This window comes from Etheostoma spectabile, chromosome 15, assembly GCF_008692095.1.
Source record: "Etheostoma spectabile isolate EspeVRDwgs_2016 chromosome 15, UIUC_Espe_1.0, whole genome shotgun sequence".
In the NCBI taxonomy this organism is placed as follows: Eukaryota; Metazoa; Chordata; class Actinopteri; order Perciformes; family Percidae; genus Etheostoma; species Etheostoma spectabile.
In genome coordinates, this window is record NC_045747.1 from 5,153,733 (window position 1) to 5,181,549 (window position 27,817).

The window sequence follows — 27,817 nt, forward strand, 5'->3', positions numbered from 1 at the left end:
GTGTGTGTGTGTGTGTGTGTGTGTGTGTGTGTGTGTATATACACACATTAGTACAGTCACCGGGACAACATCACAACTGTGCAAATGCAGTCATGAGACTTTGCCGGTGTGTAGAACCGATTTCTCATGAACAATGTCAGAATAATCAGGAGTTCCCTTCTCACACATGTAGCACACAACAGTCCTTATCAGATGTGTTTTCACTTACTGGAAAAACCATGTAGTTTAGGTGAGGACTATCCCAAGATGGTCTCTAGATTTTTAAGTATTTTACAGTAAATAAGCTCTGAAAATTCTCTGACCTATTTTTATGGCCTGTGGATGTCAAAGGTGACATACTGACATTTTGCAAGTACAAGGTTTAACTGTCAACAGGTGAACTGGGTAAGCAGAGCAAATGACAAAGGTGCTGCACTGCACCTGAATTGGAGGGCATTCTTCTGGTTCACTCAGTTCACGCCAACTGCTGACAACAGTCTGGATTATGAGGATCTACATTTTGACAAGAAGCTGTTAGGAACATTGCACAACAGATCAAATCCATGTGGGAGTCTGTAACACCTGACACCAGAGCTAACACCGACAGCCTGCCCCCGACTCACACGCTTTAGACTCCATTCTTAGCACAGACGAACGTATATACAGTTCACTTTTCCCCTTCATCATCTGCTTGCCTGGAGTTTGTTCATATGATTGTGTGTGTGTGTTATTCCAGTTGACAGAGCTGGCAGATCTCTCCTCCTCCAACTCAGAGTTCTGTTCACCGCTGCAGTTGTGCTAAGTCACTTCACGAATGTGTGCACAATACGTGGGACCAGGGTGTGGTACAATATTATCAGGGGTTTGCACCATTTCCCCCCCCCCCAAAAGAAACACATGCGAAATGAGCCGTGTACTTCTTGGCCTCTGTGGGCTTCTTCTATCTATGAATGGATACAACTTCAGCTCTGAGGTGCCAAAAGGAAAACTCACCCCTTCTCTGAGGACGGGACCGCATCTCAGATGACTCATGGTTAATTAATCACATTACTTAACCAGGAGGCCCGCCTTGACAGGAAGGGAACAGCCTATTCTGAGCACCAGAGATCACGCAAAAAGGAACTGATAATGTGTAACATAAATAACTTACATTATCAGAGTTTAAAAAAATAGTTGGGATTAGATAATAACTCTGTGGGCAGAGAAAAAACGTGAACTTGCTTTGGTTTTATTTCTGGATGCATTTGACCAAAAGACAATACCAAAACTGTGTGTGAGACTGCCAGGGAAGTAGAGAGTGCTTTGAGTGCATTCTCATTTCAGACACCAAACACTTTGCCCAAGGATGGTGCTGTTCTGCCTTTAGATCGTAACTGTCAGGGGGGAAGATGGTGGATTTACTACTGTTCTCAAAGCTACGATGTGTGAGGTCATGTACAGACCTTTAGGGTTCCTATTACAAGGAGGCACCCACCCCCAGAGTAATGCTGCAACGATCTTTGCCAAATGTGTGGTGACTGAGGAAAGGGGCTTGGTTCTGTACATACAGTACATATGGTAAGAGGGATTGCTCTTACAAGCCTAGCAGAGTCCTCCGTCCCCTCTTTATTACCCCACGTCCGCTGTTTGTGTCTCCGCCATGTAACCTGATCCAGCTCCTCCTGTATCTGAAGCACGACTCCTGCCATTGACTGCTAGGCTAAAATTAGCATATTGCCCCCTGTGAAATGTGTTCTGGTAAAATCTTGTCTTTGACTTGGCCTTATTGGGCCAGTGCTGTTTGTGGTCTTCAGACGCAGCAGTGATGTCATTGTGTCCACCTCATCTGTCTTGCTCCTGCAGATGAACTTTTAGAGAGATGTTCTTAGCCATCATGTAACTGACCTAAATGTTTTATCTTTTTACATAATCATTCTGTATATTTCTTTCATACACTATGTTGTTCACATATGCTATACTACTACTCTTGTATCAATATATTCTTGTAATCAAGGTGCAGTTGCAGTAGTTGTAATAGCAGCAGTAGATTCCACATCATTGTATGTAGGGTGGTGTTCAGGAAGAATATTACCTTTACAGGACAGTTTGTGATGGCACCACCTAAAGCAAAGACATGCAAATCTATCTTTATCTGCATCAAGTGATTTGTCAACCCATATAACTCAACTTAAGTTGTGCAGCATTACTTCTGAATTCCATAGTTTCCTAATAACCGTAAAGACAGAAAATATCAAATGATGAAGACAAACAAGTTGTGTTTTCAACTATGTCCTACTGTGTTCCTATTTGGTCTCTTACCACGAAGGAAATTACTGAACCAATAGCACGACCATACCATCGAGCTCTCAAGATCCACAGTAACCTTCCAAAGTGGTCTTACCATGGCATTGCACTTGCACGTTCTAAGGCTTTGACTTATAAAAACTTTATAAACAGCTGTGCAATTGCATTTTATTTTCAGATTCAAAATACCACCTTACCAGCACTTGCTGACACACATGAGACCAGGATGCCTTACTAGTTCGGTCTCACAGGCACTTATTCCAGTTCCTCCGTATAAAAAGCACTTTGGTCAGAAATCTTAACATTTCCTTAACAGTTACACTTGCACACATTAATTGCTGATCTATTTGTCGAAGCCTTGTTTGCACTGTCCTTATTTGTCCAGCCCAGCTGATGTCTTGTATAAATGTCTTTGTCCTTATGTAACTGTGTTGTTGTTTTAGTTGTCCAAATCTGTCTAGTCCATATCAATGTCCTTTACAAATGTATGTCCCGACATGCTGTAACCATGTTTTTTGTTTCTGCAGAACTGCAACCTGCTGAAAACCATTTTTTAAACTGAGTCAGTTCCATTTATTTCGAAATGTAATGTTACTTTTAACTTTCCTTTATAATTCATATGAATGAATGAATGAATGAATGAATGAATGAATGAATGAATGAAGAAGTGTTTAATTCAATGTTTTATTACAGGAATTTTTAATTCTTAAATTTTAATTATATTTATTAATAGTATAATGGGTAGTATATATGAGGAACGGTCAAACTGGTAATTATTGTTTCTAATTTTCCCAATGTGTTAGAGAATACTTGCTTTAAACTGTGAACTGGTTGATACATTATGCAAACTATGCCTTCAAGTCAATGTCAAGCCTTCCAGCTAACTTGTGATAAAAATTTATTGGAAATCCATGGAGTTATTTATCAAAAGGATGGCATTTCATGACTCATTTGTCTTCCTACATACCACTATAGGAGGCTCATTAAAGAGTCGTGCAGGGACGTTAGGAATGAGTGCTTGCAATAGTGCACTGTCTAGGTTAGTGTCTGTCTAAAACCTATTAAATAGATATTACTCAAGAACAGTAATTATTTAGGCAAGTTATGGGTGTTTATATAATATATTTGACACAGCAATTTCCTGGTGGGAAAATAGTGGTAGTAAAAATCAAATAAGTAAAGCCTTGAACTTGGCATAACTTGGGGTGTATCTTTATTTTATACAATAACTTTTATTGATATGGCACCTTTCATTAAACCCAAGGGCACTTGAGGACCGGAGGTTTCGGGGTGGGGTGTATGGATGGAGGAGGTCGGAGAGGTACTGTGGGGCCAGGGCATGGAGGGATTTGAAGGTGAAGAGAAGGATTCTATGTGATGCGGGACTTACTTGGGAGCCAGTGAAGGTGGATGATGGTTTAGGGTGATGTGCTGCCTGGTCTTGGTGTGGGTGAGGACCCTGATGGCAGAGTTTTGGACATACTGACGCCTGTCTGGGGTTTTGCCGGGGACCCCAGACACGACTCCATTGCAGTAGTCTAAACGAGAGGTCATGAAAAGATGAATGAGGGAATCTGCCATGAGAGAGAGAGTGTGATAGCAAGAGTCTGTAATTGTTTTTAAGAAGAAAAAAGGCTGATTTGGTGATGGATTTGATGTGAGCATGGAACGAGAGGGTGGAGTCCAGAATTACACCAAGGTCATCTATTACCTCAGTGATAAGTAATCTATTATTCAAATCTGTTATATAACAGTACATACAGTATATTTTGTATTCTTGTCATTGAAAAGCAGCCACATGTCATTGTGCTTTGTCAAGGCTAAAGGAAGCTCAGGCATGTCTTTGGGTGAATGAGTGATACTCCATTGTCCTGCTTAGTAAAGGTTGGATTTAGTAAATACACCTGTTCGATGTACTGCATGTTTAATTGCATAAGCTCTCACAGATCCATCCAGGACATTAATTCATCATAACCTTGTGCAGCCTCTTCAGAGCACACAGCAGCAGTGAAAATTCACATCCGCTTCTTCACCAAACACACACACACACACACACACACACACACACACACACACACACACACACATTGTGCAATTGAGCATCAACACATTAGGCACCGAATGCACAACTTTTAACCCATGAACTCCTTTTCCATGAATGCAGGCTTCAGCTAAGGTAACTCTATCCTCACACAAGCAGTCTGCCAGCCTTGGTGCTACTCCCACTCCCCTCTGTGCTAAGTCTGAGCCCTTTCGAAATCACTGGGTCCCGGACAGCTGCTGCGCCTGTTAACTGCCTTTACCTCTTTGCAGGGCAGCGTTCTCCATGCTTGGTCAATGTCAGCAGTGGCGCTTCTCAACGCAACAGCTTGCCCGCTAATGGCTTACAAATAACTATTCTAAACAGTCCATAAAATGTTTAACCTTCTCGATTGACTATTTAGACATAGCTGCACTGGAAGTCTTTTACAGTAATTCTGGTTCATGTGGGTCACTGGAAAATATTAGACTGTAAAGTGTTTATAAGGACATACTGTATGTACAGTCCAGACTCAGTGGCATGGGTTCTAACGCTCTGCCCTTTCGTATGCCAACTTTATAGGCGTGGCCCAAGCAGTTGTATATTTTTCTTGGAACAGCAAACACATTTACACTCCCAGTGGTCTCCACTTGTTATTGTTTAGGTCTAAATGATAGCTATGAAATTGATTAATGTTTTCAAACTATGTAAATGCTTACATTTTACCTAATACCCAAAAGAATTGAAAAGAGGTATTGAGTTTTATTTGAGCTCATGTACATAAGTCCGTAGAATGGTGAACGCACAAACATGTCTAGCTGCTCTCTAGCGTAATGAGTATGGAGCAATTCCCATGGAAACTATTTGCTCATGATTTGGGGGGGGGGGGGTCCTGGCAACTTTAGAGTCTGGAGGCATGGGAACCACGAGGACCATGCCATGTATTTTAGGACCAGATGGCAGTTGGGCTCTTTTTCAACAGCAAACGGCTCAATTTACTTTTGGTTGGCTTGTGTAATGTGCTCGCTTGGCTCTTTGTTAGGGACCCATCCTTTTTATGAATTCACCTCACGCCAACCAATCTTGTAGTCCACATGCACACAAGGATCCACTGGGACCATGATCCTTGTGGTGTCCACATAACCAGTTTAAGAGCGGTAACCTCATGCACTTATAATTTTCCTTAGTTTACGCTGTTTTTTTCCTCAGGATTAGTTTATATACTTTTCATACACATACATTTGTTGCAAACGTTTAGCTTTATTCTCTCCTTAGATATTTTGGGGTTTAGATTTGTATTGAGTATTTTTGTTGAGTTGAGGTTAAGTAAAAGTACTATTCTTTTAGAATAAGTTTTAGGTAGGTTTTGCTGTTGTAGTTTATGCAGTAGTGTTATTGTTAGTCTCCCCTTTGTTGCTTTTGTAGTAGGTCAGATGTATTTTCTGAGTCTCTTATGTTCAGAGCATCTGTTTATTTGACCTCTTTTACAAGCCCAAAACTTTATCTTCATGTTGAATGATTTTTGGGAAATAAAAACCCTTTCTTTTGAACTTCCCTTGTCACTCCTCTTGCTTACCTGCTTGGTCCCTCACAATGCTTAATAAAAAAGCACTGGAGTGCTGCTGTTTCATTTAAATGACAAAGCAAAATTTAAAACTAACTTCAGAGTGGCTTTTCCCTGGTTTCCATTATGTTAATAGTTTCCCACCCTGGCCACATTAAAAAGCAATGCTTCTTTATGCAAAGCCTTATTGATGTCAAATCAAATGCAGTGATACTTCTGTAGCCATTTTGTGCTCAAACATTACATTCTGTCTATCCATAATGTTTTAATTTAATTGCTGTTGTATCAGTTGCATGGAAGTAAAGCTATATAAGTTACATGGATGTTACCTCATCTGAGTATGCTGACTGCTCTATTTATACTAAATGAAAGGGGGATGCAATTAAGGATGTAATGCACCAGCTGCATACATTCAATATTGATTTCCCTTTCGTCCATGAGGGCTGGGAATAAGCTGGATAAGCAGTAGACAGATACAAGCTATTCTACTACAAATCCAATTATTGTGATGCCCAGCAAATACCTATTCTAGGTTTTAACTTTCGAGACTGAATATCACGGTTTAAATTTCCCCAAGATGTAAGCATCTCAACAGCTGCAGGCATCATGGTCACCCCTCTTTCTCCCTGAACAACAGACTCGTTCCTGATTTAGATTCCAATTCTTTTTTTTCTCAGCCCACTGCTCACGCCATAACCAGATCCTTTTAAGCCCGAGTGAAAACCTCCCGTTGGGCCTTAAGAGGTCCGGACAGAAACAAATCTTTACACTGTTTACCATCTAGCTATCCAGGTGTTTATACGGACACTTGAGAAATGTATCACTACTCCTGTTGTCACTGTAGAAGAAAATGAACAGTTTTAGTCTTATTTTATACTGATATAATCTTTTCTGTTCACTGACTAAGTACCTATTATTTTTAAGATCAGCAAACTTTTAGTGTCTCTGGGGTTATTAAGTCTCTCTGCCTTTTGTCTAGCTCCAAAAACAAAGCATTTTACTTTGGTCACCGTTAGTGAGACCTTTTGTTAAGAGCCCAAGCTGGCTCCTGTAGTGTAAAAAAACACTACTACTAAACAAACACTACTACTAAACAAAGGACAGTTTTTCAATAGTTTGAGTAGACGGTATTGGGTCTAAGCAAATCTACTCAGATAGTTTTGTGACTTAATTTCTTCTCAGCTTTTGTTATACTGTTGCTTCCTGTAACCTTGTATAAAAACCCTAACCGGAACACTCATTCTGGTCAGAGAGAATCCTACAGCTTCTAGTGAGCTTCTGTCTCCTCTGAGCAGTGAATAAAACTCATCTGAACAACCCACTGAAATGAACCGGAGAGAACTTTTTTTTTCTACATCACCCTTGGGACTGTGTGTGCCTGGGTCAGCAGGGTGGTTTCTGAGAACATGCGGTGTTTTGGCAGGTCAGCGTTTTCTAGACACCTGCCTAGCTTCTAAAATTCCTGCTTAGAGTCCTAACAAAGCTGTGAAGCTACGGTTTGTTTGTGCATAAATTTGGATCATTCAAACACATGACATGTGTTACACTGACCTTTTTAGACAACAAAGTTTGTGAGGTTGACAGCCTGCATTCATAACAGGACAGGACACTCTTATTTTTAGGCAATGTAGTCACCAACCTGCCTACTACCTGCATCACGCAAGTCAGTTGGGTGTTAAGGAATGAAGAGCTGACTTTTTTGTAACATGTATAGCCCAAGTGATAAGCCTCTGTGACCGATCACTATTAAAATTGTCATTCTTTTGGCTTCAGCTTTATGTGTCCTGAACTGTGTGTCCCTGAATACCTAGCTGTACAATATAGTGTCACACTGTCGTAAAGTGATACAAAAAGATTACTGGTGACAATCTGGTCTAGATTGTCAACTAGATTTTGTGTGTTTATAATATCATGGAGCATGGAGAAATAATATCAGGGCCAGAATCATAGATTGGGATATTGTTTATCATTCGTGGCTAAGGTATTATGTAGGTTATGTTGTGTCATCATTTATGAGTGGAATGCATCATTGATAGGCAGCCTGGGAATGTGCATGTGAAAGAGAACCCTAGTAGCAGCAGCTCGACCAGCACAGAGGCACACAGACAAACAAGCTGACATGGTTTAAAGTTTAATGTTATTAACGCTTGTGATAGAGCAGAGTGCCACAGGTTATTTATTTTCTTGACATGTTTTTTGTCAAAATCGTTGTAATGTTTCAATTATTAATTGCATTCTTTAAATTGATATTGTCAAAATAAAGGGCAAAATATGTGTAAGGTCAGAGAAAAATTCACATGATGCACATCCTGTTTTCGGCAAGTCGTACAAGGAACTGCTATTTAGGGAGTGCATGCATCGAAAAACCATTCATGTGCCCAAAATGTGATCCAACATGAGACTTTGTTTTGACTACCATGTATCGATACTCAGAAATTAGTGGATCCCTATCAGAGGAACACACAGGTCTGTATTTTAGGTCAACAGATGATGTAGAGAGAACTTTAGTCCTCGCAGTAAAGATAGCTTCGCAACATAGTTAAACTGCTTTGGATATTTATTTTAGGAGATATTTAGAACTAAATGAGTTCCAGGGTAACTACTAATATAAGATAGAGAACCTAGGATTGTGACCCCTCACCCTAAAAAGTCACATTGAGGGAGGTAGGATAGCTGATGACACCACGCAGATGTGTGACATTGTCCCTTTCCTGGCAATGTTTGCTGTTGCTAACATTGTCTTTGGCAACATTCCATACACCTTAATCTTTTCAACTCTGACTTCTTGGTAATTTGACAGATCATAACATGCAAGGCAGTCTGGGACTGTGTATGGAAAGAAGCTGAAATGTGTGAGAACTCTCTCTCTCTCCCTCCCTCTCTCTCTCTCTCTCTCCCCCTGACACTGTAACAAACAAAAACATTTTTGTTTTTCACATGCTGTGGCTCTCCTTTTTTTCTGCTGAGGATGTTTCTTTGAGAAGAGTGAAGGGAAGCTGGAGGGAGAATCCCCAGAACTTAATGCTAAATGAGAGACTTTGGAACCTGATGGCTGCTTCTAACAGTCTCTCCCTGGAGCTGTGAACATTCAAATAGTCTCACTTCAATTTGTAGACATTAGTTGTAAGCCTCTGCCCCCACTGTTTAGAGACCAGTAGTGCGGGGAGGTGATGAAAAATAATTTGTGTTGGCATTTAGAGCTGGGGTCAACTGTTATCATAACAGAAGTGCATTGATCATTTCCTGCTGGGATAATCTGTGTTATGTGATCTCCCTCTTCTGGTTGTGTAATAAACAAAACTGAAAATTTACCACAAAACGGTCCTACAGTGCATGTGCTCAATTCTGAAACAAAGTTATTTTCAGGTTTTCAACTGTTGTACTCTTTGACAGTTATGAAGGTGAAGATGGGTGAGCAGATAACCTTAAAGTGACACTGAATAGTAAAGTATGTAAAAAATGCAGCAACGCATTAGAATAGCTGCAAATTACAACAGAGGAGATCAGGTTCTGGAGCAGGTCATGTCTTGGAGTTGTGGTGAGAAACACTAACCTGAGGATGGCAGCTACGCTATTTCTTTCTGTTACATTGGCAGCATCTGTGAAATGCTCAAGACTTCTTCCAAAGGTTTTGTGAACCAGTTATAGCCAACTCTGCCCGTCGTAGAAGTCGGTCCAGGGGCAGCTGGTGCCACCAGCACAACATTACAGCACCATTCTCACGTGCTGCTTGAAACGTGTTATTTTACAATTTGATTAGTAAAATTGTAACAGGAAAATCGGATTACTGTTTATGAGAAATGCAACATTTTTGCTCTATGTGTGCCAATCTTACTTTGAAAGACAAAGTTCAGTGTTGTAAATAGCGTTGACTTCAGCGGCATTTGAAGGGAGAGGTTACATTTAGTGGCTTTGCCCCCACAGTTAGTCCCACACACCACCTCCACAGTGGGTGATTTTTGTTAGCGTATCTGGTTATGAATCAAAGGGCGAGCATGTGCAGGAGTCACAGGATAACAGACCTGCGGGTCAGTTAGAAACGTGGAGAAACAAACTGAAAGATCTCCGCTTTACTCTAAAAGTAAAACATGGGTGTGGTTTTCAAATCAATTTCTAATGGTACTGGTCTAACTAAGGCAGTGGAAGAAGAAGTACTTTAAAACCTTACTAAACAAAAGTATCTAAGTATTATCAACCAAATGTACTTAAACGTATCTGAGAAGGAAAAGTATTTATTGTGCAGTCAAATGTTCCCGGTCAGTGTTTTACCATTATATACTGTATAATGTTTCTGAATTGTTACTGCTGCATCAATGTGTATGTTGCATTTTACTGCTGTAAATGTTCACAATTGTGTTCATTTTAACTCCTTTATATTTATCGGGTAGTTTAATCCTACAGCACTAATCATTATTCTATAAGATCATCATATGTTTGTAGCTACCACTGAACTAAGATTATATTGCACATGAGGGATGACGTAAGCAGACAAATCAACAACACATGCCAAAATGAAATCATGTGCTATTGCTGTTTGCTGTTGTTTATATGTTCTCCACTATAGCTCTCATTAATAGAAACAAATAAACGTGATTCACTGACGATGTATATAACAACCCATGATTTGGAAGCCTCCTGTGCATTTGAGGTATGATCTTCCTCTTCTGTCAATATTTGGATCTAAAATGTTTACGTGGGAAGATGTAGGTCTCAAAACTCAAAGGGAACATTTTGGTTGTCAACATATTTTTATGAGGGGTGGGTGCCGTGTCAGAAAGCATGTGACTGAACAGTGGGAGGAGCTGGAATAGTGCCACTCATTTCTAAGCTGAAGTCACTGGATATTAGCCCTAAAATAGCCCTACAAAGGGTATATATGGGTCCTCTCCCACTTGCCCCACCAGAAAATGATTCTGTGCAACAGCAAACACACTGTGCAAAAGATCATTTTAAATTGAACTGGAAGACATTTACAGAAAGTGAAAAAGGAGGACCACATAAGCTAGAAGAAGTTGATTGGATCATAGTAAAGCAAAGGATTTGAGAAGTATTTTGCAGTAACAGCAGGAGATACTCCAGTTGGGAACTAAAGGGATAAGAAGTGAGCGAGGAGAGGACACAAAGGACACAGAGCAAAGGATACTGCTCTATTATTGGATTGGTGTATTCTCTTGGATTTCCCCCTTCCCTCCTCCTGGGCTGACAGCATAGGGGGAGGCAGAGCCGCAACCACCGCAGGGATGAAGTACAACTACCATGTACCAGTGTCAACGTACACGCGCAGTTCACAGTACACACCAACATACAACACGCCTACCTATTACACTCCCTCACATTACACACCGACTACACCACACTACACCTCCGCATATACCTCTCCAACAAAGTACACCCCGACACAGTACAGCACGACGCATTACACCCCATCACAGTACACGTCCACTTACAAGGCTGCATCAACTTACATCCCCTCCTACAGCAAAGAGTCACGGTACAGTTCTTCACGCCGCACACAAGAAAAAAAGGAAAACCCTGCACCTGTAATACCCGTCACACCTGCAAAGAGAACTGTGCACTTCCCCAATGACATCATCTTCCAGGATATTGTGAGACGAGGAGATATGGAGCAAATTGGTCGGTTCATGAGAGCGAGGAAGGTTCGTGTGGATACACTCTTCCACTCAGGTAAGTCTCCACAGCATTGACTTTTTTTGTCAAGAAGCAATTTTGAAAATTTCAATTGACATTAGAAATAATGCTAGCCTATAAGGATCAAGGCTTCAAAAACTGTTTAAATGTCAATCACTGATTTGAACTGACTGCATGGCCGTGCAAGGCAGCACGGCTGCAGAGGACCTGACGTAGTCTTGTGTGCAGGTATGGCAGCACTACATGAAGCCGTGCTAACAGGAAACCTGGAGGTGGTTAAGTTGCTGGTGAAATACGGTGCTGATGTTCATCAGAGAGATGAAGATGGCTGGACGCCACTTCACATGGCCTGCAGTGACGGCTATCCGGAAATTGCCAGGTGACCTTTTACCCTTTTTCTTTTGACCAATCATCACACTTCCTTTTTCAGCACACTGGTTGCACAGAATAAAACATGAAAGACTTCATAATCTGCTGCTGATTTCTCAAAAAAATAAAACATAGGTCAGTAATTTCAATATTGAACCGAAAGAAAATTTTACACTTTTTCTATGAAATGTGCATGCTTTAAATAACCCCTAAAAGGTCACCTTATCACAAAGTCCTTACTGACAGAAAGTGTATCTGGATATGATGCTGGTAGTTTGGCTCTGAACATTGACAATAGGCAATTAAAAACACACATAAAACAATGACATACCTTTAATTTATCCCAATGCACAAAACATGGTATTCAGAATTGAGTAAACCTAGGGATTAAAAGAGAGGGACATCATTGGATAGGAGGGAATTTAAAATGTTAAAATATAAGTGGGAATGTTTTGTGTTAACTTATATCCACAAGAAGAAATGATGGCACTCATTCTCAATACAAAGAGTTTCAATGATACCACTGAATTTTGACCAGTGATTCAGTGGTCTTTGAGTCAAGATAGTGAAACAATAAAAAATCCCAACCATTGAAGACGATCAGTTGCAGCAATAATAAAATATTACATGTTTTTCTTTTGTTCTCATGTATGAGAACCTCTGTTTATCAAGGTTCTGCTTCATTCTCCACTTAGTTATCTGCTGTTGATGGGAGCCAGCACAGAGGCAGAGAACGAGAACGGAGAGAAGCCCGCAGACCTCATCGACCCCGGGTGCAAAGAGCTGGCCAAACTGTTTGAGACTGGCTGTGTGTGATTGGGCACCAAATGGATCCAAAGTGAGACCACAGCAACACATGCTCAGAAGTCACTTGGAAAAGAAAGAAAAACATATTTAACAGTATTAAATAGTGCAATACCAACCAAACTTGTAAGAAGAACACAGCCAGAGTTAGGGCCACGTCACTGATCCTGCAAAGCAAAATGGTGATTCTGTTTGTTAGTTTGAAAAGTTATTTTTTTTGTTAATTTTCAGCCTCAAAGCAATACTCCATTAGGCTGCATTTCTGTTTCTGGTGGTTATGTGAGTTTTTACTTTTACTTCATTTTACTTTGTTTTGCGCATTTGTGTATTTGTCATACAGCCAGTGTCTGTCCAACAAATGTTCATCTGCGAACATCTGTCTTCACTCTCAGATCATGTACAGTTGTACAATACCAGCAATGTCTCACTATGGTCCAAGTCTGAATACCTATTCATTTCTAAAGGAACATCCTCTTGAGCATTTTGGTTTAAGTATTCTACCAATTGTGTAAGTGTTTAGCAGTCACTTTTTATTTACAATTTACAACACAGAATTTGAGCCAAGATCTTTGTGTTTTACAGACATAAAGTTATGTATTCTCACTGCTGGGCAGAAAGAGGATCAGCCAAATAAATAAATGATACTTAATTGATGATTTAATTTAAAGTTTTTTTTTTGGACATGAAGTTTATGCTGTGTAAGCTCTTTTACTGCTGCAGCATTTCCCCCTGATGTATTGCTTTTGTGTTCTGTAGTAGAAATACTAATGTCAGCAATGAAAGTCTTATAATTTTTTCCTAATTAATAACTTTTGTACATTTTCATAAATAAAGAAACCTTTTATAAATATGACTGAGTTGCTGTTGTGTGGTCTGTGTAAGAATAAATGAAAGTGTATTACAAGAGAGAACACACCATGTCTTCATGCTGGAGCTTTTCAGCCATCCTCTGTGGGTCAAGCATTGTTACTTTCCTATGAGATTAACTGCCCTTAACTTGAGTCTTGCTTTACTTAACTTTAGTTTTGCTGCTGTCTTTCCTTTTTTAATGATAAATAACTTACAAAAATACATCCTGATTCTTCTGGTATGGCATCCTGACATGAATGTAAAATCAAAACACAGTAGCAACAATGACACAAAAAAAGCTAGCCTACCGTATGTTGTATTTTTATCAAAGAAGACAGAGATTTTAGCGTTTTAGGAAAACAAAATTGGCCAATTTTAGCTTAGTGAGACCATGTCTATTCACCACAAGTTTAGTAAAATGCAACTTTATATGACTTTGATATAAGTTATAAGACATCACAATTATAAATTGTGGGATTGTTTTGATAACATTTTCATACTTTTTGCCATTAAACTTAAATGTTGAACAGAAAATCTCAGGTAGGCCTACAATTCAATTAGCCTACGTTTTATTTTTAGTACCAAATCATGGCAGGACACTTTCCATATAGACAGATCTAGACCCCACTCTATATTCTTTACAATGTTTAAAAAAGAACTACACAATAACATAGGTAACAGTAACATAAGTATATATTGTGTGTGTGTGTACATATATATATATATATATATATATATATATATATATATATATATATATATATATATATATATATGTGCATATGGTATGTATGCACAAAAATAAATAAAGAAATATAAAGCACTTCCGTGTCTTTTCCAAGCTTTTCCCGGAAATGATTGGTTGGCATTGGCAACGTTTTAGCCAGGTCTAACGGCGTACGAGTCTCTGAATAAAGAAACCGAAAGGAAGGGTTATAAAAAGGTTTGTTAGATATCTTAACAGTATGTCTTTTACTGTACATCTTGAAAATGTTATTACTGCGTTAATCGTCTTTCTAATACATATTTGGGACCAGTAACGCCAGCAAAATATTAGCTGATTGAAGCTAAGCTACGACAAGACAATGTAAATCGTCCAGCCAGTTAGCTAGCTAGCTAAAGTTAGCAAAAATTATTGTGTCAGCAAATCTATAGTAAGCTGTCCAGGACAAAGCTATAGAGGGAAAAGAATTCCACTAAGCAAAAATGATTTTAGGGGTAATAAATAGACTTGTTCATGAGAATTTGACCAGCGGCCAACACACCGGGTCGGTCTCTATAGCCTGCTGCTAGCACTACTGAAGCTACTAATGTAAAAACGTAAACAAAGCCCCTTGGCTTGCTAACGTCAATATCAGATCAGGTTTCTAGAAGCACAGCGTACCATAGCTCTATAGAAATGAGTTAACGTTAGAAACGATGAGTTAACAACCTTCATATTGTTACTGATGTTACTTGACTTACCACAACTCTTCTAAAGAAATAGTGTAATGTTAGTGACTAGTACGTATCGTTTGCTATCAAATGTGGCTCTGTGGGCTAACCACAAAGTTACCACTTCACTGTTTCTAATAGTTAGTTATGGAGATGCTATACTTTCCTCTGTTGTTTATTGTTAGAATTCAGCTGAGGACTTCTGAACCTTTTTTATTCTTCAAATCCACTCACCACAGAGGAGCGAGGAGCGAGTACAGACTGCAAACAGAATGACCAGGTCTGTAACAAGTTGGGGCACTTCAGTGCCAATGCACAAGTACAAATAGATTAGGTATTAAGTGTTCATTAAAATGTTATCAAACATCATTTTAATTTTGTACTGCTTTGGGCTTGAGACACAGAACACTATTTTGTTTAAGTTTAGTATAGCGTAAAAAATTATTAAAAAAAAAAAAAAAAGACAAACAAAATGAATGTTTATTTATGCTCCTATTTTTGCTGTTTTCATGTTTGTGAAGCTCATCTGCTCCCAGGATGGTGAATAGTTACAAGCGGACTTCAAGCCCCCGATCCCCTACTAACAGTGGGGAGCTTTTCACCCCAGCACATGAGGAAAATGTGCGCTTTATACATGATAGTAAGTACGCTTTCTAACATTTATTTCTTACAAATTGATGAAAGCATTTTATTATTTATTTTATAATAATAGACCTTTCAGAACGAATTGACTGAGAGTCCGACAACAACTTTGACCCAAGTTTATTTCATGTATGCTATTGACATTAGCAAAAACAGCAAGAGGAAAGTGAAATTTGGCCCGTTTTTAAAATGTTATGCTTGTAATACTTAAAGTCCTTTCTTTTATTCTGCACATGCTTTCCAACTTGATTAAAGTGGGTGATTAATGATAGGTTTATTGCAGGTGACTTGTATTCTCGTGTGTTATCACTACAGGAGTAGTGTATTGATATAAAACAATTTCTTTAGTTAAAACTCAAAAGTAAACCAATTACAGCGTGGCACACAACAGGTGATTGACTGTCAGATGCGCTCTCCCATACTGGAAATATTCTGTTTGATTTAGACAAGAGGTGGTGCCGAGTAGAGATTGCAGTAGACAGGATATAATGTGGATTACACTGCATCACAGAGCTGTTCATAATTTGGTCATAAGCAACCCAGTCCCTTGGGGTCATTGAATTTGTCTGATGATTTTGGTGGCGGCCGACAGGTTCCAGAATCTCTTTGTCTCTCCAGTTAGACATAGATTCATGTAAATCAACTCATTCAGCTCATATCACTTAAATCTAGAATTACACTGCTTACAATATGTCTTTCAAAACAGCGTATAGAGCAAAAAAAACAGGTTATGTTCCCAGGTGAATGTGAGGACTGGATTTGTAAATGCCAATAGAACATTTTCACCTGTCTGTCAGCTTTTCCTCTCCACAATGCAAGAGGCCACACTAAACAACAGTCTCTCATTCTAAACACTGAACACAGGGGGAACCACACTTTTATCGTGTAGATTCCACTCACCAAATTGTCTCACTATTGTCATTGTGTTATTACAATGTTTTGTGTATCCTTGAGGTCTAACAGACATGACAACTGCTTTTCCTTCCTAAAAAAACCGATTTGTATCTTGGCATGTTACTGCCACCTGTAGATCATTGTTATAATGGGAAACCATTAGCTTGACTATGTACCGCACCACCAGTGTGTGCACGCTTGTATGTATGTCCCTGTGCACATGCACAAGATAAACGAAATAGAGAACTTTAAAAAGGGCTAAATAATGAGTTTGCCAATTACAAAATGCCAGCACACTGTCTCAGATACAGTGACCTTGGGCACTTAAACTACATATGTCTCCCTTTCATTAAGTTGGACTTCTAATTTACCTTCAGTCTGTCTTCTTATGTCATTACCAATTAAATGTAAAAAAAAAAGAAGAAAAAAAAAAGCATTGTTGTCTTCATTCTTTCACAGCCTGGCAATGTGTGCTCCGAGACATCAGATCAACACAAAATAGTGAACGTAATGACCGTGGACCACAAGAGTATGTGGAGAAGAACCCAAATCCTAACCTACATTGTAAGTAGTGAAGTGGATTTTATCTTATATATAAGATCAAAATTAATCAAGCATAAGCCATTTAACAACTTGTTTCTGTCTGCTCTTACAGCTTTCACACCAGTGGACCTGAGCGACCTTAAGAAGCGCAACACACAGGACTCCAAGAAGTCCTAGTCTTTCTTATGATGGTCCAGTCGTTACTTTCCACCCATTATCCTCGAGAACTTTTCCTCCATCAGCCAGAAAGTCAGCCCTGTTGGCCAGTCTATAGCACAGAATGCCAATCTCATTTCTCAACTCTGGACCATAGCAACCCCCGTCTCCTCCTTTACCCTCTACAACTGACTGCGAAGAAAAGAACCAGGATACTGGGACAAATTTTCTCGTCTCTTGGTTCATGTTTTTTTAAGTCACAAAATCTTCATATTTACATTGTGTGGATGGGACTGATGCAAACTTTCACCAACATTTGCTGACATCTGATGCTGAGGTACAAAAAACTGTTGACACTCTCCACAGGACACAAAAGACTGCAGTCTTAAATACAAACCTTGTTTTCTTTACTACTGCTACTTTAATGACTTTGGGGGGATATGCGAAAGGGCTGACTTCTATTTTATTTTTTGGAAGCTAGCTTGATCGGTAAATTGTAAAAGTAATGGAATGGTCACATTGGATATACGTTTTACTTTATGGGCAAGTTTTGGAAGCCAAATGCAATGTAGAAGGCCAACATTTTTATTATAAATTTTCTTGCCCTCAAATGGACTTTACTAAGTAGAGACCTCCCACAGTATGCTGCCCTTGGTTAACCCTCCCTCCCCTAAGCCTTGAAACAAAATGTTGAATAAAAGACTTTTACAGTACTCCTGCTTGTATTTATCTGACATGAATATTGACCATGTAAACCATAACCACTAACTAACCCAAGTGAAGTTTACCCATAATCTTACACTGGAGGGAATTTCATAAAGCCAGATAATAAAAAAACGATTATGCTATAGCTTTGGTATACTTATTTTAGGACAATTATTTTTAAATATCAATGTCAAATATTTTCTTGGTTAAGTTATTAATCATTTAGTCCACAACTTATGAGAACATTGTAAATAATTTCTTAGAATTATTAGCTTGTTTTAACTGACTAGATATTTATCAAAAAGTCACAATGAAGAGGCTGGAACCAGTAAAACTGCATGATTATCAACATAATTGCAGATTGATTTTCTGCCAATTGACTAATCAATCAACAAAATGTTTTAACTCTGATTAGAATCTGTGAAAAAAGACTATAAATATGAGTTATTGAGGAACATTATCCAGTAATTCATGTTGATTATTACGCAGTACATTTTGTATTAACAGTATTACAAAAGAATGGCATTTGTGTCTACGTCACGCGTTTTACGTGATGACGTTGTGTTTACGTGCAGTACGTATCGAACCAGCTTGTCTATATACAGCGGAGGTTGGCTTATTATGTTTACTCGTCGTAGCAACTGAAGGGACAAGGAGAGGAAGCAATCGAGTCTAGGGTGTATTTTTTTATATATATTCGTTGACAGTTTAGTATTATTGGGGCAGCATAATGGCCGATAAAATGGATATGTCTCTAGACGACATTATCAAGCAGAACAGGCAGCAGAGAGGTGGAGGCCGTGGTGGAAGAGGTCGAGGCCGCGGAGGCTCAGGCGGAGGCCGAGGAGGAGGAGGCCCTGGGCGTCTTGGAGTCAGCGGCGGAGGATTTGCAGGCCGCGGCGCATCCGGCCCCATGAGGAGCCGACAGAATCTGAGCCGCGCTAGAGGCAGACCAACGCCTTACAGCAGGGTATGAGAAAATTAGAGGAATGGGCAGAAAAAGGAAAAAAACCTACGGCAAACCTGAAAATGCCTGGTTAACAACCTTCTATTCTCCAGTATGCTTGCTAGCTAATGCTCTAGCACTCTTACTAGTCAAGCGAATCAAATGTTCGCTATAACCGCGGAGTTTCCCCCGGGGGAGAGCTCTATGGTTTGCGGTTAAGCATTAATGGAAGTTGTATACATAGTGTGTTCCTTCTCCCACAACCCATATGTGTTACATCTTTTTCCAAGAGGAGGCCTTTTGGAGAGAGCGAATGTGTTAGCCATATTGGCTAACGAGAAAAAGGTTGGATGGTGAAGGCCTCTGCAGCGCCATTTTGAATCCGGCACCTTAAATTAAAGCTAGTAGTCCACGGTCGGTAACACCTTTCCACCCAAAGTGTCAAAATGATGGTGAGAGGAAACTGCTTCATCGAGAAAATTCACCCGCAAATGATTTTTTTCACCACTTTGGAGCATAGTTTTTGTCTGTCCCGGTGCAGCGACCAGGCGGCCTTTTGTTCGAGTGTCTGGCGGTTCCACAACAAGGCTTGTTTGGCTTTTCAACCAGTGTGGCTGTTACTTGTGGATGGATCAGTGGACTTCAACCCCCTGGTAATGTTCACATAAGACAAGCAGTCACTCCTTAGGTGTGAATGAGTATTTAGACAAGCTCAACAAAGCCCCAATCAAAATGGCGTGGTCGCAAAATGGACGCTCAGATAAGCCACGCTCACATAGAGGGGGTAGCGGGCCCTTGTAGTTGTTTTTACGATCCATCCACCCTCATCTTATGGACACTAACCCCTTCATGAAAGCCCGTTTCGTGGCTTGGTAAAGAACTTTTGGGCTGGCCAAGAAAACACGGTGCAACGCTGGAGGCAACACTGCTTCAGATGGCGACCCCTGTGTACCCGAGGATCATATCTGGAGAGTCTTTGGTGGAGGCGCAGATGGCAAGAGAACAATGGGCGAAGTTGGTAGCTAGCCGGGGTGGGGAAGTTGTTCAGGGGTTAGTATAGAGATTGTGGGTGGTTTTGGGATGATAAATATTGGTCAATATTGACGTAATTGAATAAATGCATAATCTCAGCAAATGCTATGCTATACCCATATTTTTATTGTATACATTGTGTATAAGCTATCTACAAAACACCTTTGTTGTTAAGATTGTATGTCCTCTGTCTGAACTGATTCACTTGCTTGTAGTGATGGGGTGGGCAGGGAACATTTGGGGATCCTCTTGGGGGAACTGAGCACCCTGGCCCTGTTGGAAGTGGAGCCCCTGCTTACCCCAACACCCAGCCGTGTGGACTCTGTGATTGACAGAGGCAAGGGGATCCTGAAGTCAGCAGGTGCGTTCTCTTTCATCTGTTGCAGCCTAAACAGCTTCCAGATAAGTGGCAGCATGACATGTTTGACAACGGCTTCAGTGGCTTCAGTGGCCCTGTCGGAGGTGGCGGAGGAGCTGGTGTGGAAACTGGAGGGAAGCTCCTTGTCTCCAATCTCGACTTTGGGGTGTCAGATGCAGACATTCAGGTATGTGGATTTTTACCTTACCAGTTTGTTTTTGTGTGGGATCATATTCCATGTGTTAAACTGGGTAAGGCAATGGACTGGCTACTCAAGTCTCCCTTTTTTTTCTCAGGAACTTTTTGCTGAATTTGGTACTCTAAAAAAAGCTGCAGTTCACTACGACCGATCAGGGAGGAGCCTGGGAACTGCAGATGTCCACTTTGAAAGAAGGGCAGATGCTCTTAAGGCCATGAAACAATACAATGGCATCCCACTTGATGGTATGTCTCACACTTAATTCATATGTATCATGTCCGCTTGCTTTGCATTTGTATTTTTAAACTTTAATATAAGAACATTAATTATCTGTCTGGAAAATTACTTGACTGTTTCACCACTACTGCCCTGCCAAGTTGTGAAGTTCATAATGTCTATTTTTAGGGCGTCCTATGAACATACAGCTTGTTACATCACAGATTGACACACAGAGGCGACCTATGCAGGGGTAAGTTTGGTTCATTTTTTTTGTTTCATGCAGCTTGATGCACATTGTGGACACTGTGTGATGGGTGATCTTGTCAGTCTGAACAGAGGTGGTGGAGGAGGCATGAACCGAAATCGTGGGGGTGGCTTCAGAGGCATGCAGAGAGGCCGCGGAGGACGTGGTGCAGGCGGTGCCGGTGGAAGGGGTCGGGGTGGCCGCGGGGGTAGTGGTAGCAAGCAGCAGCTGTCGGCAGAAGAACTCGACGCCCAGTTAGATGCCTACAATGCCAGGGTAGGTTGCTGTGTCAATGCATTACCTGTAGCTTTGCATTTTTGCAGATGTCTAATTTCAATACTTTTTTTTTCTCTCAGATGGACACCAGCTAAAAACAAATACAGTTCCTCTGGGTTGTTGTCCCTTCCTGTCTGCACAGAAGGGTGGTTGTGACAGATGTGCAGAATATTTTACACATGGTTGTCTTCTGATGTGATTGAAATTATTGTTCCAACCTCTTCTTTTAAATGCTCTGTTTTTTACCAGTACTTGTTTTGGGTTTTTTTTTCTGATGAAAAATGGTTTTGGCTGTAGGTTGTGTTGTGTATTGGGTTTTCCCAATTTTCTCTACCCTGTAGTTAACACTTGTAATAAAACCTACAGTGAATATTAACCAAATACTGTCTCTGTTGTGTCTGCTTGTCTATCCTGTTTTTGTTTTTTCTTTGAATGCTGAGAAAGGGTCCCTACCGATTGTGCCAAACTAAAATGGGGTGATTTTCCACATGCTTATTAATACAATGTGTCTAAGTATAAAACCGGCAGACCCTCGAATTTAGATTGTGTGTTGGTTGAAATCAATTGACTGTCATTAGTATTACCTTGCATGGCAGCTGGATTGATGTCTGTTTATTGAAAAAAGCCATAGAATCATTTAAGATCAAAACCTTTAGATTTTTACATAGCATTTCAATGTGAAGGAGGTGCATTTACCTGATGGGGTTTTGATCCTTGTAATCATTTTTAGGGTTTCTGTAATGTGTCCAACATGTTACACACTTGGAAGATTTTACTAAAACCACTTGGCTTTTTCCCTAAGACACCCAATACTAATGAAATCACTATCATTTAAACACATGCACCTCTAGATTGTCACCTAGTCTGTACCTAAAGCTGTTTGACAGACTGGGATTGTTAAATTAATGCTAAATATTAAAATATTTGTCAGTTCATATCACTAAGCTGGAAGGCAAACTTCACAAACCGTTGTAACCCACAATTCATGATTCACTGCATTAATGCACTGCCACATAAAAGCCACTAGATGTCATCCTGCTCTGTATCCTAACAGCAGACTGTATATAAAGAGACATCAACCATATACGGTCAACAGTCATGTCAAAGTGTTTGAGCCAACCGGTTTTTGAAATGCCACGCCTATGAAATGAACTGAATCACGTAGTATGTACTTAGGCCCGGTGGGTAAAGACCTTCTGCAGTTGCAAGGGGGTTGTCAGCTTAAGGAGTGAGTCGAAATTGAGGTTGAAGTCACGGATGTATTAAGAGAACGGTTGAAGTGAACAAAGTGTAATTTATTTGTTAGTGAGTATGCAGCACATGCCCAAGCGTGTCTTTAGCGCAAATTTCCCGGAAGCATGTCTAAAGACCAACATGTTTAAATTGTTACCAAATACTGTTTCCGGTTAGGATTTCACGATTGAAGCAAATAGCCATTTTCTTTTTGTTCTTGGAAAACATCAATTGTATTTATGCACTTTTATGACTGTCCGCACAACATTCACATAGTGGTGTTACGGTTGGGTGGATAAAATAACTGGAAGATTCAGATGCTGTACTTTAGTAAAAGTAGTAATACCACAATGTAAAAATATTCTGTTACAATCCAAAGTTCTGCTTTTACATTTTTACAGTTGTATAGTTGGCTACATAATTAAATATACCTATTACTTAAAAGTATAAAAAAGTAAGTTGTACTTTTGCTGAATTCCCACTTTCAAAGTGTGGTAAATATATTTTCTTAATATTGTTCCATTAGCAGCATTTAAATTTGGCAGTTGATCAAGATGAAGCTCATGTTAACCCCTCCATTGTACTTTAGCGATGCCTAATATTTCAGAATCAGAATACTTTATTGATTACCTTAGGGAAACTATTTAGTTGTTGTAATTTTAAGGGATGATTACCTATCTTAATCATTAAAGTAACCAGTTACCATACATAGATGGAAATCTAGATGAATGTTGGAAAAAGTACAATGTTCCTCTATAAACTAACAAAATGGAAATTCTAAAGAAAATGCTTTTATTTTGAAGGCAGTACATCGGACGTTGTCTCGCCTGTTAGCGGCCGTTGGCTCAGATTTTCCTCCGCCTCTTCATTTCACTCTCACCACCACCACCATTCACAAGCGACTGTCCCAACCTACGGCGGTATAACGGTAAGAGTTTACGAAACACTTGCTTAACTCTTCTAAGAACTCGTTTAGCCCAGTGGATATGTTTCCAAACAACATACATCTCTGAGGTTCCTTGGTGTAGTAAGTTAGTCACCAAGTTCTTCGGCATTTGAGAAGGAAGTATTAGCAACTTAACGTTAACGTGCATGAACGTATTTTTTTTAAGGAGGGATTTGTTTACAGAAGAGCAACTTCCTGCAGTCAGGACTCTGACTTTTTAATCTAAATGCACCTTATTGTAGTCCTAGTATTCGAGTATCAACTCCCAATCCTTTAATTTATTGCTTAGTCATGAACGGTGTAAGTTATTGAGGACTGTAGAATCAGTCATTGGTTGGTTGTTCGTTTCCGGGTGTTGAGCCTGATCTGAGCTGCCAGTGTTGGCCGTTAGGTAACAATCTTCTTTCGCCTTTAATTGTTCAAACCTCGCCTATGAGTGGATGCATTTCATAGGAGACCAACGTTTATTCAGAGGACTAATTTAATTTACTTTAAAATGCGTGCGTGGCTCGACGGTCGTGTGACACATGAGCAACATTTTCTCCCACTTCCTGGAACTTTTAACTTGAATCGGCCTGGAGGGCTCACACCTTAAACCTGCCCCCATTTTGGCTTTTTAAATGCTTTCATAGTCAAGTGCACATATATTACATCTGCTGAGATCAGATGTGCTTAAGTGTCATTTCTCAATTGATTTCTCAAAGAGATCAAGCGAACCGTGAATCCTCCCTTTCCTTCCTATATGTTTGTGTAATAAATTGCCTAGAGGAATTTTTCTCTCTTCCTTCTAGGACTTGGATAACTTTCAGAACACATTTCTGTCGTGGCCTTTTCATTTCATTTCTCAACCTGAGAATTTTGCAGCCTTGCAGCAGGGGCCGGATGTCTCAGTTGGCAGTTTCTGTTTCTCTGCTTTGACCTGGTTAGTCTTGTGTAGGCCCAAGGAGGAAGAATAAAACCATTAAAGAGTAATAAGCATGTAGCATTTTTATTATTTTATGTATTTCCCTGGCATTAGTATATCAGTTTCATGCAAGCTCAAGCAGCTCAGTAATGAGTGCAGCAAGCACTATTAAATCTCAAATAAAAAGTGAAGATGTGTACATCCTGTCTATGGTTCATAAGCGACCAGCTACTCTATCTGATGGTTACACGCTTCATTGATGCAACAGTTTATTTGGTTCGTCTATTCGATTAATTCAAATAGACGGGTATCATTCAAGTATTTTGGGGACCAATACAGTTAGTTTCAAATGCATTTTTTTCTATGCAATGTTAGTGACAAATTATGTATGTGGCTTCTTCTATTTCAACTCAGTGTCACAGGGGAATTGGTTCAGGGATGCTAGCCAGCCACCCCCCCCCCCCCCCCCCCCCGACCCGTGTGAGCTAGTAATGATCAGCCTCTCTTTCTCAGGCAGAACATGGTGTCCCTCAGCCTCAACAGCAGCCTTCAGAAGCACATCCTCTCAGAAAGGATGGGCTTCAATGCTGGGAAATGTTGGTAGTGTTTATAAAGGCCACACATTATTTTAGTTATAACATCAACATTTTGGGCATTTGGTTTGTAAAAATGGCATGTTCATACCGCCTGTAATACCAGGTTGTTGCCATCCTTGAAGGGAACCATCATGCACTTGTAATTCATCATTGTGAAGAGTGTGTCACCCCCATCGAGGCTGTTGTCCAGGGAGGCAGACCCCATCCTGGGAATAAGCCCTGACCTTTCCGCTGGCACCTTGGCCGTCCCATTCACTGGCAGCTTCCTGCTGCTGCACGCAGGGATTTCTCATCGGCTATTTTTAAAGCTTCCTATTTGTTCTGGTTCTTCCTGGTATATGGTTGTGTTTTTTTTTTTTTTTCTCACAGCCACTAAAATCTGTGGCTCCTTTTCTTTGTGATCCGATTGGTCTTCTTTACTAATATACCATTTCTGCCTTAGCTATCCTACAAATAGGGATGTAACAATACACTCAACTCGTGATTTGATCTTTAAAATCACAATACGATTTTCTCACGATTGTTTTAACAATGAGCTGCCAACACATAAATGACATAAATATTACTTTATTTATACAAACTGTGCGAAACAATAGATGTGAACAAAATGAAAGCCTAACTAAATACATAAGAAACAAAATCTCTTCAAGTAAATAAACTAAGAAGACGTAAGGATGTCTGAAGTCAAACAAACAAATCAAAAGGTGATAATGCCTTTGGCTGTTTAAAAAATTGTGATTCTTTTGTTTTTAGCTCAACCGGTTGTAATCTTGTATCTTTTTTACAGATTCCCAATTAATAATGCTAAGCTCTTAATGAGTTTTCTATGCTATTCCTTCTCTAATTTTCTTTATTCCATTCCGACCCCCTTCTCTGTTTCTGTTGGTTGGTTTCCTCTGCGTTGCATCAGCTCTGCCAGAAGCTCTTGGTGTAACACTTCCTCAAAGCTTGGCTGTGTTTTACTGCACTACAGCCTCAACTTAGTCAGACCCAGTAGGATTTTCTCTACTGACACAACATCTAGCCAGTGCTTTTTGCATTAATATCTTAATAGCCTCTTCAAAACATCATTAGGTGGGGTTAGCACTACATGTGGAGTGTTAAGAAGATGAGTTGTGCTTCAGATTGGCACTCTGTGGTTTAGCATGCAGTCGGATATGAGTCATTTGGCCTGAAAAGGGAAGTTTGCAGTCTTTTTCATGTCAGATAACAAGGTCGGGTGGCCGTCTGACATGCAAAGCAACCTTGCTTGAACTAAAACGCTTTTGCTGTTACTTAGTCACTATATCAAGTAAAAAGGCTTAGTGGTATCTAGGTGGGACCAGATTGTTGATTTCTATCAATTATTCTGTGAGTGTTTCACCTATACTTTATCAGCTTTTTATTTATTTTTTTAGATTATATTTTTGGGCATTTTTAGGCTTTTTATTCATACAGGACAGCTGAAGACATAAAAGGGGAGACAGAGGAGAAATGATACGCAGCAGAGAACCGCAGTGCGGAGTCTAACCTGCGACCGCTGCGTCGAGGAGTAAACCTCTATATATGGGCGCCTGCTCTACCAGGTAAGCTACCCAGGCGCCCTACTTTATCAGCTTTTATGAAAGCATCATTATAGAATACACTAAAGTGTGGATAAAAGGGACATTGGGGGGACCGATGCAAAGGTCTCTGGCAGACGGGGTGTTTCATGAAAGAGACTAAACCGAGATCAAAGCAGTCATATCTGAGTGATATCTTCAATAGGGAGGTGAAGCCAAGAGCTAAAGGTCACTTCACAAAAGCTGCCAATTTTAACTTACTTTTAGTGAAACAGCATTTGTATCCTCTTGCTGTCTCTGAGGTAAATGCAAAACTGCAACGCTCCTTTTTAGGTTTGAGGTTTTTCTAATGTCTGACAATTATACATGAAGATGGAGATCTTTAGTTGTTTTTTTTTACCTAAACTCTAGTTTGACAAAATTGACAATCACATGTTTCCCTATTCCTCATTGAGCTCATTGATTGATTTACCTTCAGTAACGTTTGATGACACCAATGACTCTTGTCAAAGAGAATCCTTTTGATGTGTCACCGGTGACGGCTCCAAACACTTTTCTGTCCCTGAATGCCTCATTAGCCGCAACCCCACTTTATATAATCTCATAGCTCAGCCTTGTTGCTAAGGAACTGGCCTAATCTGAAGCCTTCTACTGCTGCCAAGCCTGATGTGTTTGTAAAACTGCTCTGCTTAGCCCTGTCAAGCAAAGCGATTATCCTCCTAGTTGACCGAGGTGAAGAGGTTCAGTGACATGTCCACTATTTGTTTTCATGGTCTCATGACCTGTGTGTTGTCTCCTAGCAGGCTGAAAATGACAGGGCCTTTTCTTCTCAAATTAGTGAGTAGCCAGTTAGCCATACACGCATTGTTATCCAGCAGAGTTAGCTAGAAAGACATCATCATTATCAGACATTTGCATCATTATGAGGGTTGTGATGTCAATAAACAAATCCATTTTACGCAGTGCATGGACCTTTCGTTAGTTGATTCAACAATTTCATACTTGGTTAAGATGGCATCTATGAGTGATGCGGCTGGGTGCAGACATTGCATTACCAACTTATTAACAATTTTCTTCCTCATTTGCTACTGCTTATGATGGTAACTATGTTGTTGACAGGGAAAGACTGCAGGGAAGCTGCACTGGGTAATTCACACCAAGCAATGATATACTGTAGCTACACTGTAAAAAGGACCAATATGCAGCTTGAATCAACACAATGTTTGTAACTCCTAAAATTCCATTTAAAACGGCTTCATAAAGTTTTGACCATGAGTATTGTTTTCTGCATTAATTTTGGTTCTTATGGTTCTGATCATCCAAGTTACTTTGTCCCCGTTACCCATTCTGTCCTCAATAGGATATCATATATTTTCTATAATAATAACAGGACAATACTTGAGATTTTATTTATATATATATATATATATAT

General features: G+C 39.9%; 4 protein-coding genes across 5 annotated transcripts in view; all 4 read left to right on the plus strand.

Annotated features, from left to right (window-relative positions):
* The first annotated feature begins 10,741 nt into the window (after positions 1–10,741).
* ppp1r27a (protein phosphatase 1, regulatory subunit 27a) lies at positions 10,742–13,335 on the plus strand. Its single transcript, XM_032538084.1, has 3 exons — positions 10,742–11,531; positions 11,724–11,874; positions 12,560–13,335. The coding sequence occupies exons 1-3, from the start codon at positions 11,087–11,089 to the stop codon at positions 12,678–12,680; spliced, it is 717 nt and encodes a 238-aa protein (XP_032393975.1). The 5' UTR covers positions 10,742–11,086; the 3' UTR covers positions 12,681–13,335.
* Positions 13,336–14,325: 990 nt separating this feature from the next.
* Positions 14,326–17,899, plus strand: mcrip1 (MAPK regulated corepressor interacting protein 1). 2 transcript variants are annotated; one of them, XM_032538220.1, is made up of 5 exons: positions 14,326–14,460; positions 15,137–15,231; positions 15,473–15,591; positions 16,947–17,051; positions 17,143–17,899. In XM_032538220.1, the coding sequence occupies exons 2-5, from the start codon at positions 15,224–15,226 to the stop codon at positions 17,205–17,207; spliced, it is 297 nt and encodes a 98-aa protein (XP_032394111.1). In that variant the 5' UTR covers positions 14,326–14,460; positions 15,137–15,223; the 3' UTR covers positions 17,208–17,899. The 2 variants fall into 2 exon arrangements, with proteins under 2 accessions (XP_032394111.1, XP_032394112.1); XM_032538221.1 differs by having other exon boundaries at positions 14,352–14,460; positions 15,191–15,231.
* Positions 17,900–18,500: 601 nt separating this feature from the next.
* Positions 18,501–21,546, plus strand: alyref (Aly/REF export factor). The gene is made up of 6 exons (XM_032538218.1): positions 18,501–18,861; positions 20,256–20,414; positions 20,524–20,671; positions 20,832–20,895; positions 20,973–21,165; positions 21,246–21,546. Exons 1-6 carry the CDS (start codon positions 18,622–18,624, stop codon positions 21,258–21,260), a joined length of 819 nt encoding a protein of 272 aa, XP_032394109.1. The 5' UTR covers positions 18,501–18,621; the 3' UTR covers positions 21,261–21,546.
* A 1,640-nt stretch (positions 21,547–23,186) lies between these two features.
* The window catches only part of arhgdia (Rho GDP dissociation inhibitor (GDI) alpha), a 14,739-nt gene continuing 10,108 nt past the window's right edge, over positions 23,187–27,817 (plus strand). The window contains exon 1 of the mRNA XM_032538219.1: positions 23,187–23,326. The gene's annotated coding sequence lies outside the window, so the exon portion shown is untranslated. The remainder of the gene's footprint in view (positions 23,327–27,817) is intronic.

Bases quoted from the DNA above. Each gene is read 5' to 3' on its own strand.
- ppp1r27a (XM_032538084.1), top strand. From the start codon at position 11,087: ATGAAGTACAACTACCATGTACCAGTGTCAACGTACACGCGCAGTTCA. The intron at 11,532-11,723 runs GTAAGTCTCCAC...TCTTGTGTGCAG, and splicing joins GGATACACTCTTCCACTCAG to GTATGGCAGCACTACATGAA. The intron at 11,875-12,559 runs GTGACCTTTTAC...TTCTCCACTTAG, and splicing joins GGCTATCCGGAAATTGCCAG to TTATCTGCTGTTGATGGGAG.
- mcrip1 (XM_032538220.1), top strand. The intron at 15,592-16,946 runs GTAAGTACGCTT...ATTCTTTCACAG, and splicing joins TGTGCGCTTTATACATGATA to CCTGGCAATGTGTGCTCCGA. The intron at 17,052-17,142 runs GTAAGTAGTGAA...CTGCTCTTACAG, and splicing joins CCCAAATCCTAACCTACATT to CTTTCACACCAGTGGACCTG.
- alyref (XM_032538218.1), top strand. From the start codon at position 18,622: ATGGCCGATAAAATGGATATGTCTCTAGACGACATTATCAAGCAGAAC. The intron at 20,415-20,523 runs GTATGTGGATTT...TTTTTTTCTCAG, and splicing joins TGTCAGATGCAGACATTCAG to GAACTTTTTGCTGAATTTGG. The intron at 20,672-20,831 runs GTATGTCTCACA...GTCTATTTTTAG, and splicing joins CAATGGCATCCCACTTGATG to GGCGTCCTATGAACATACAG.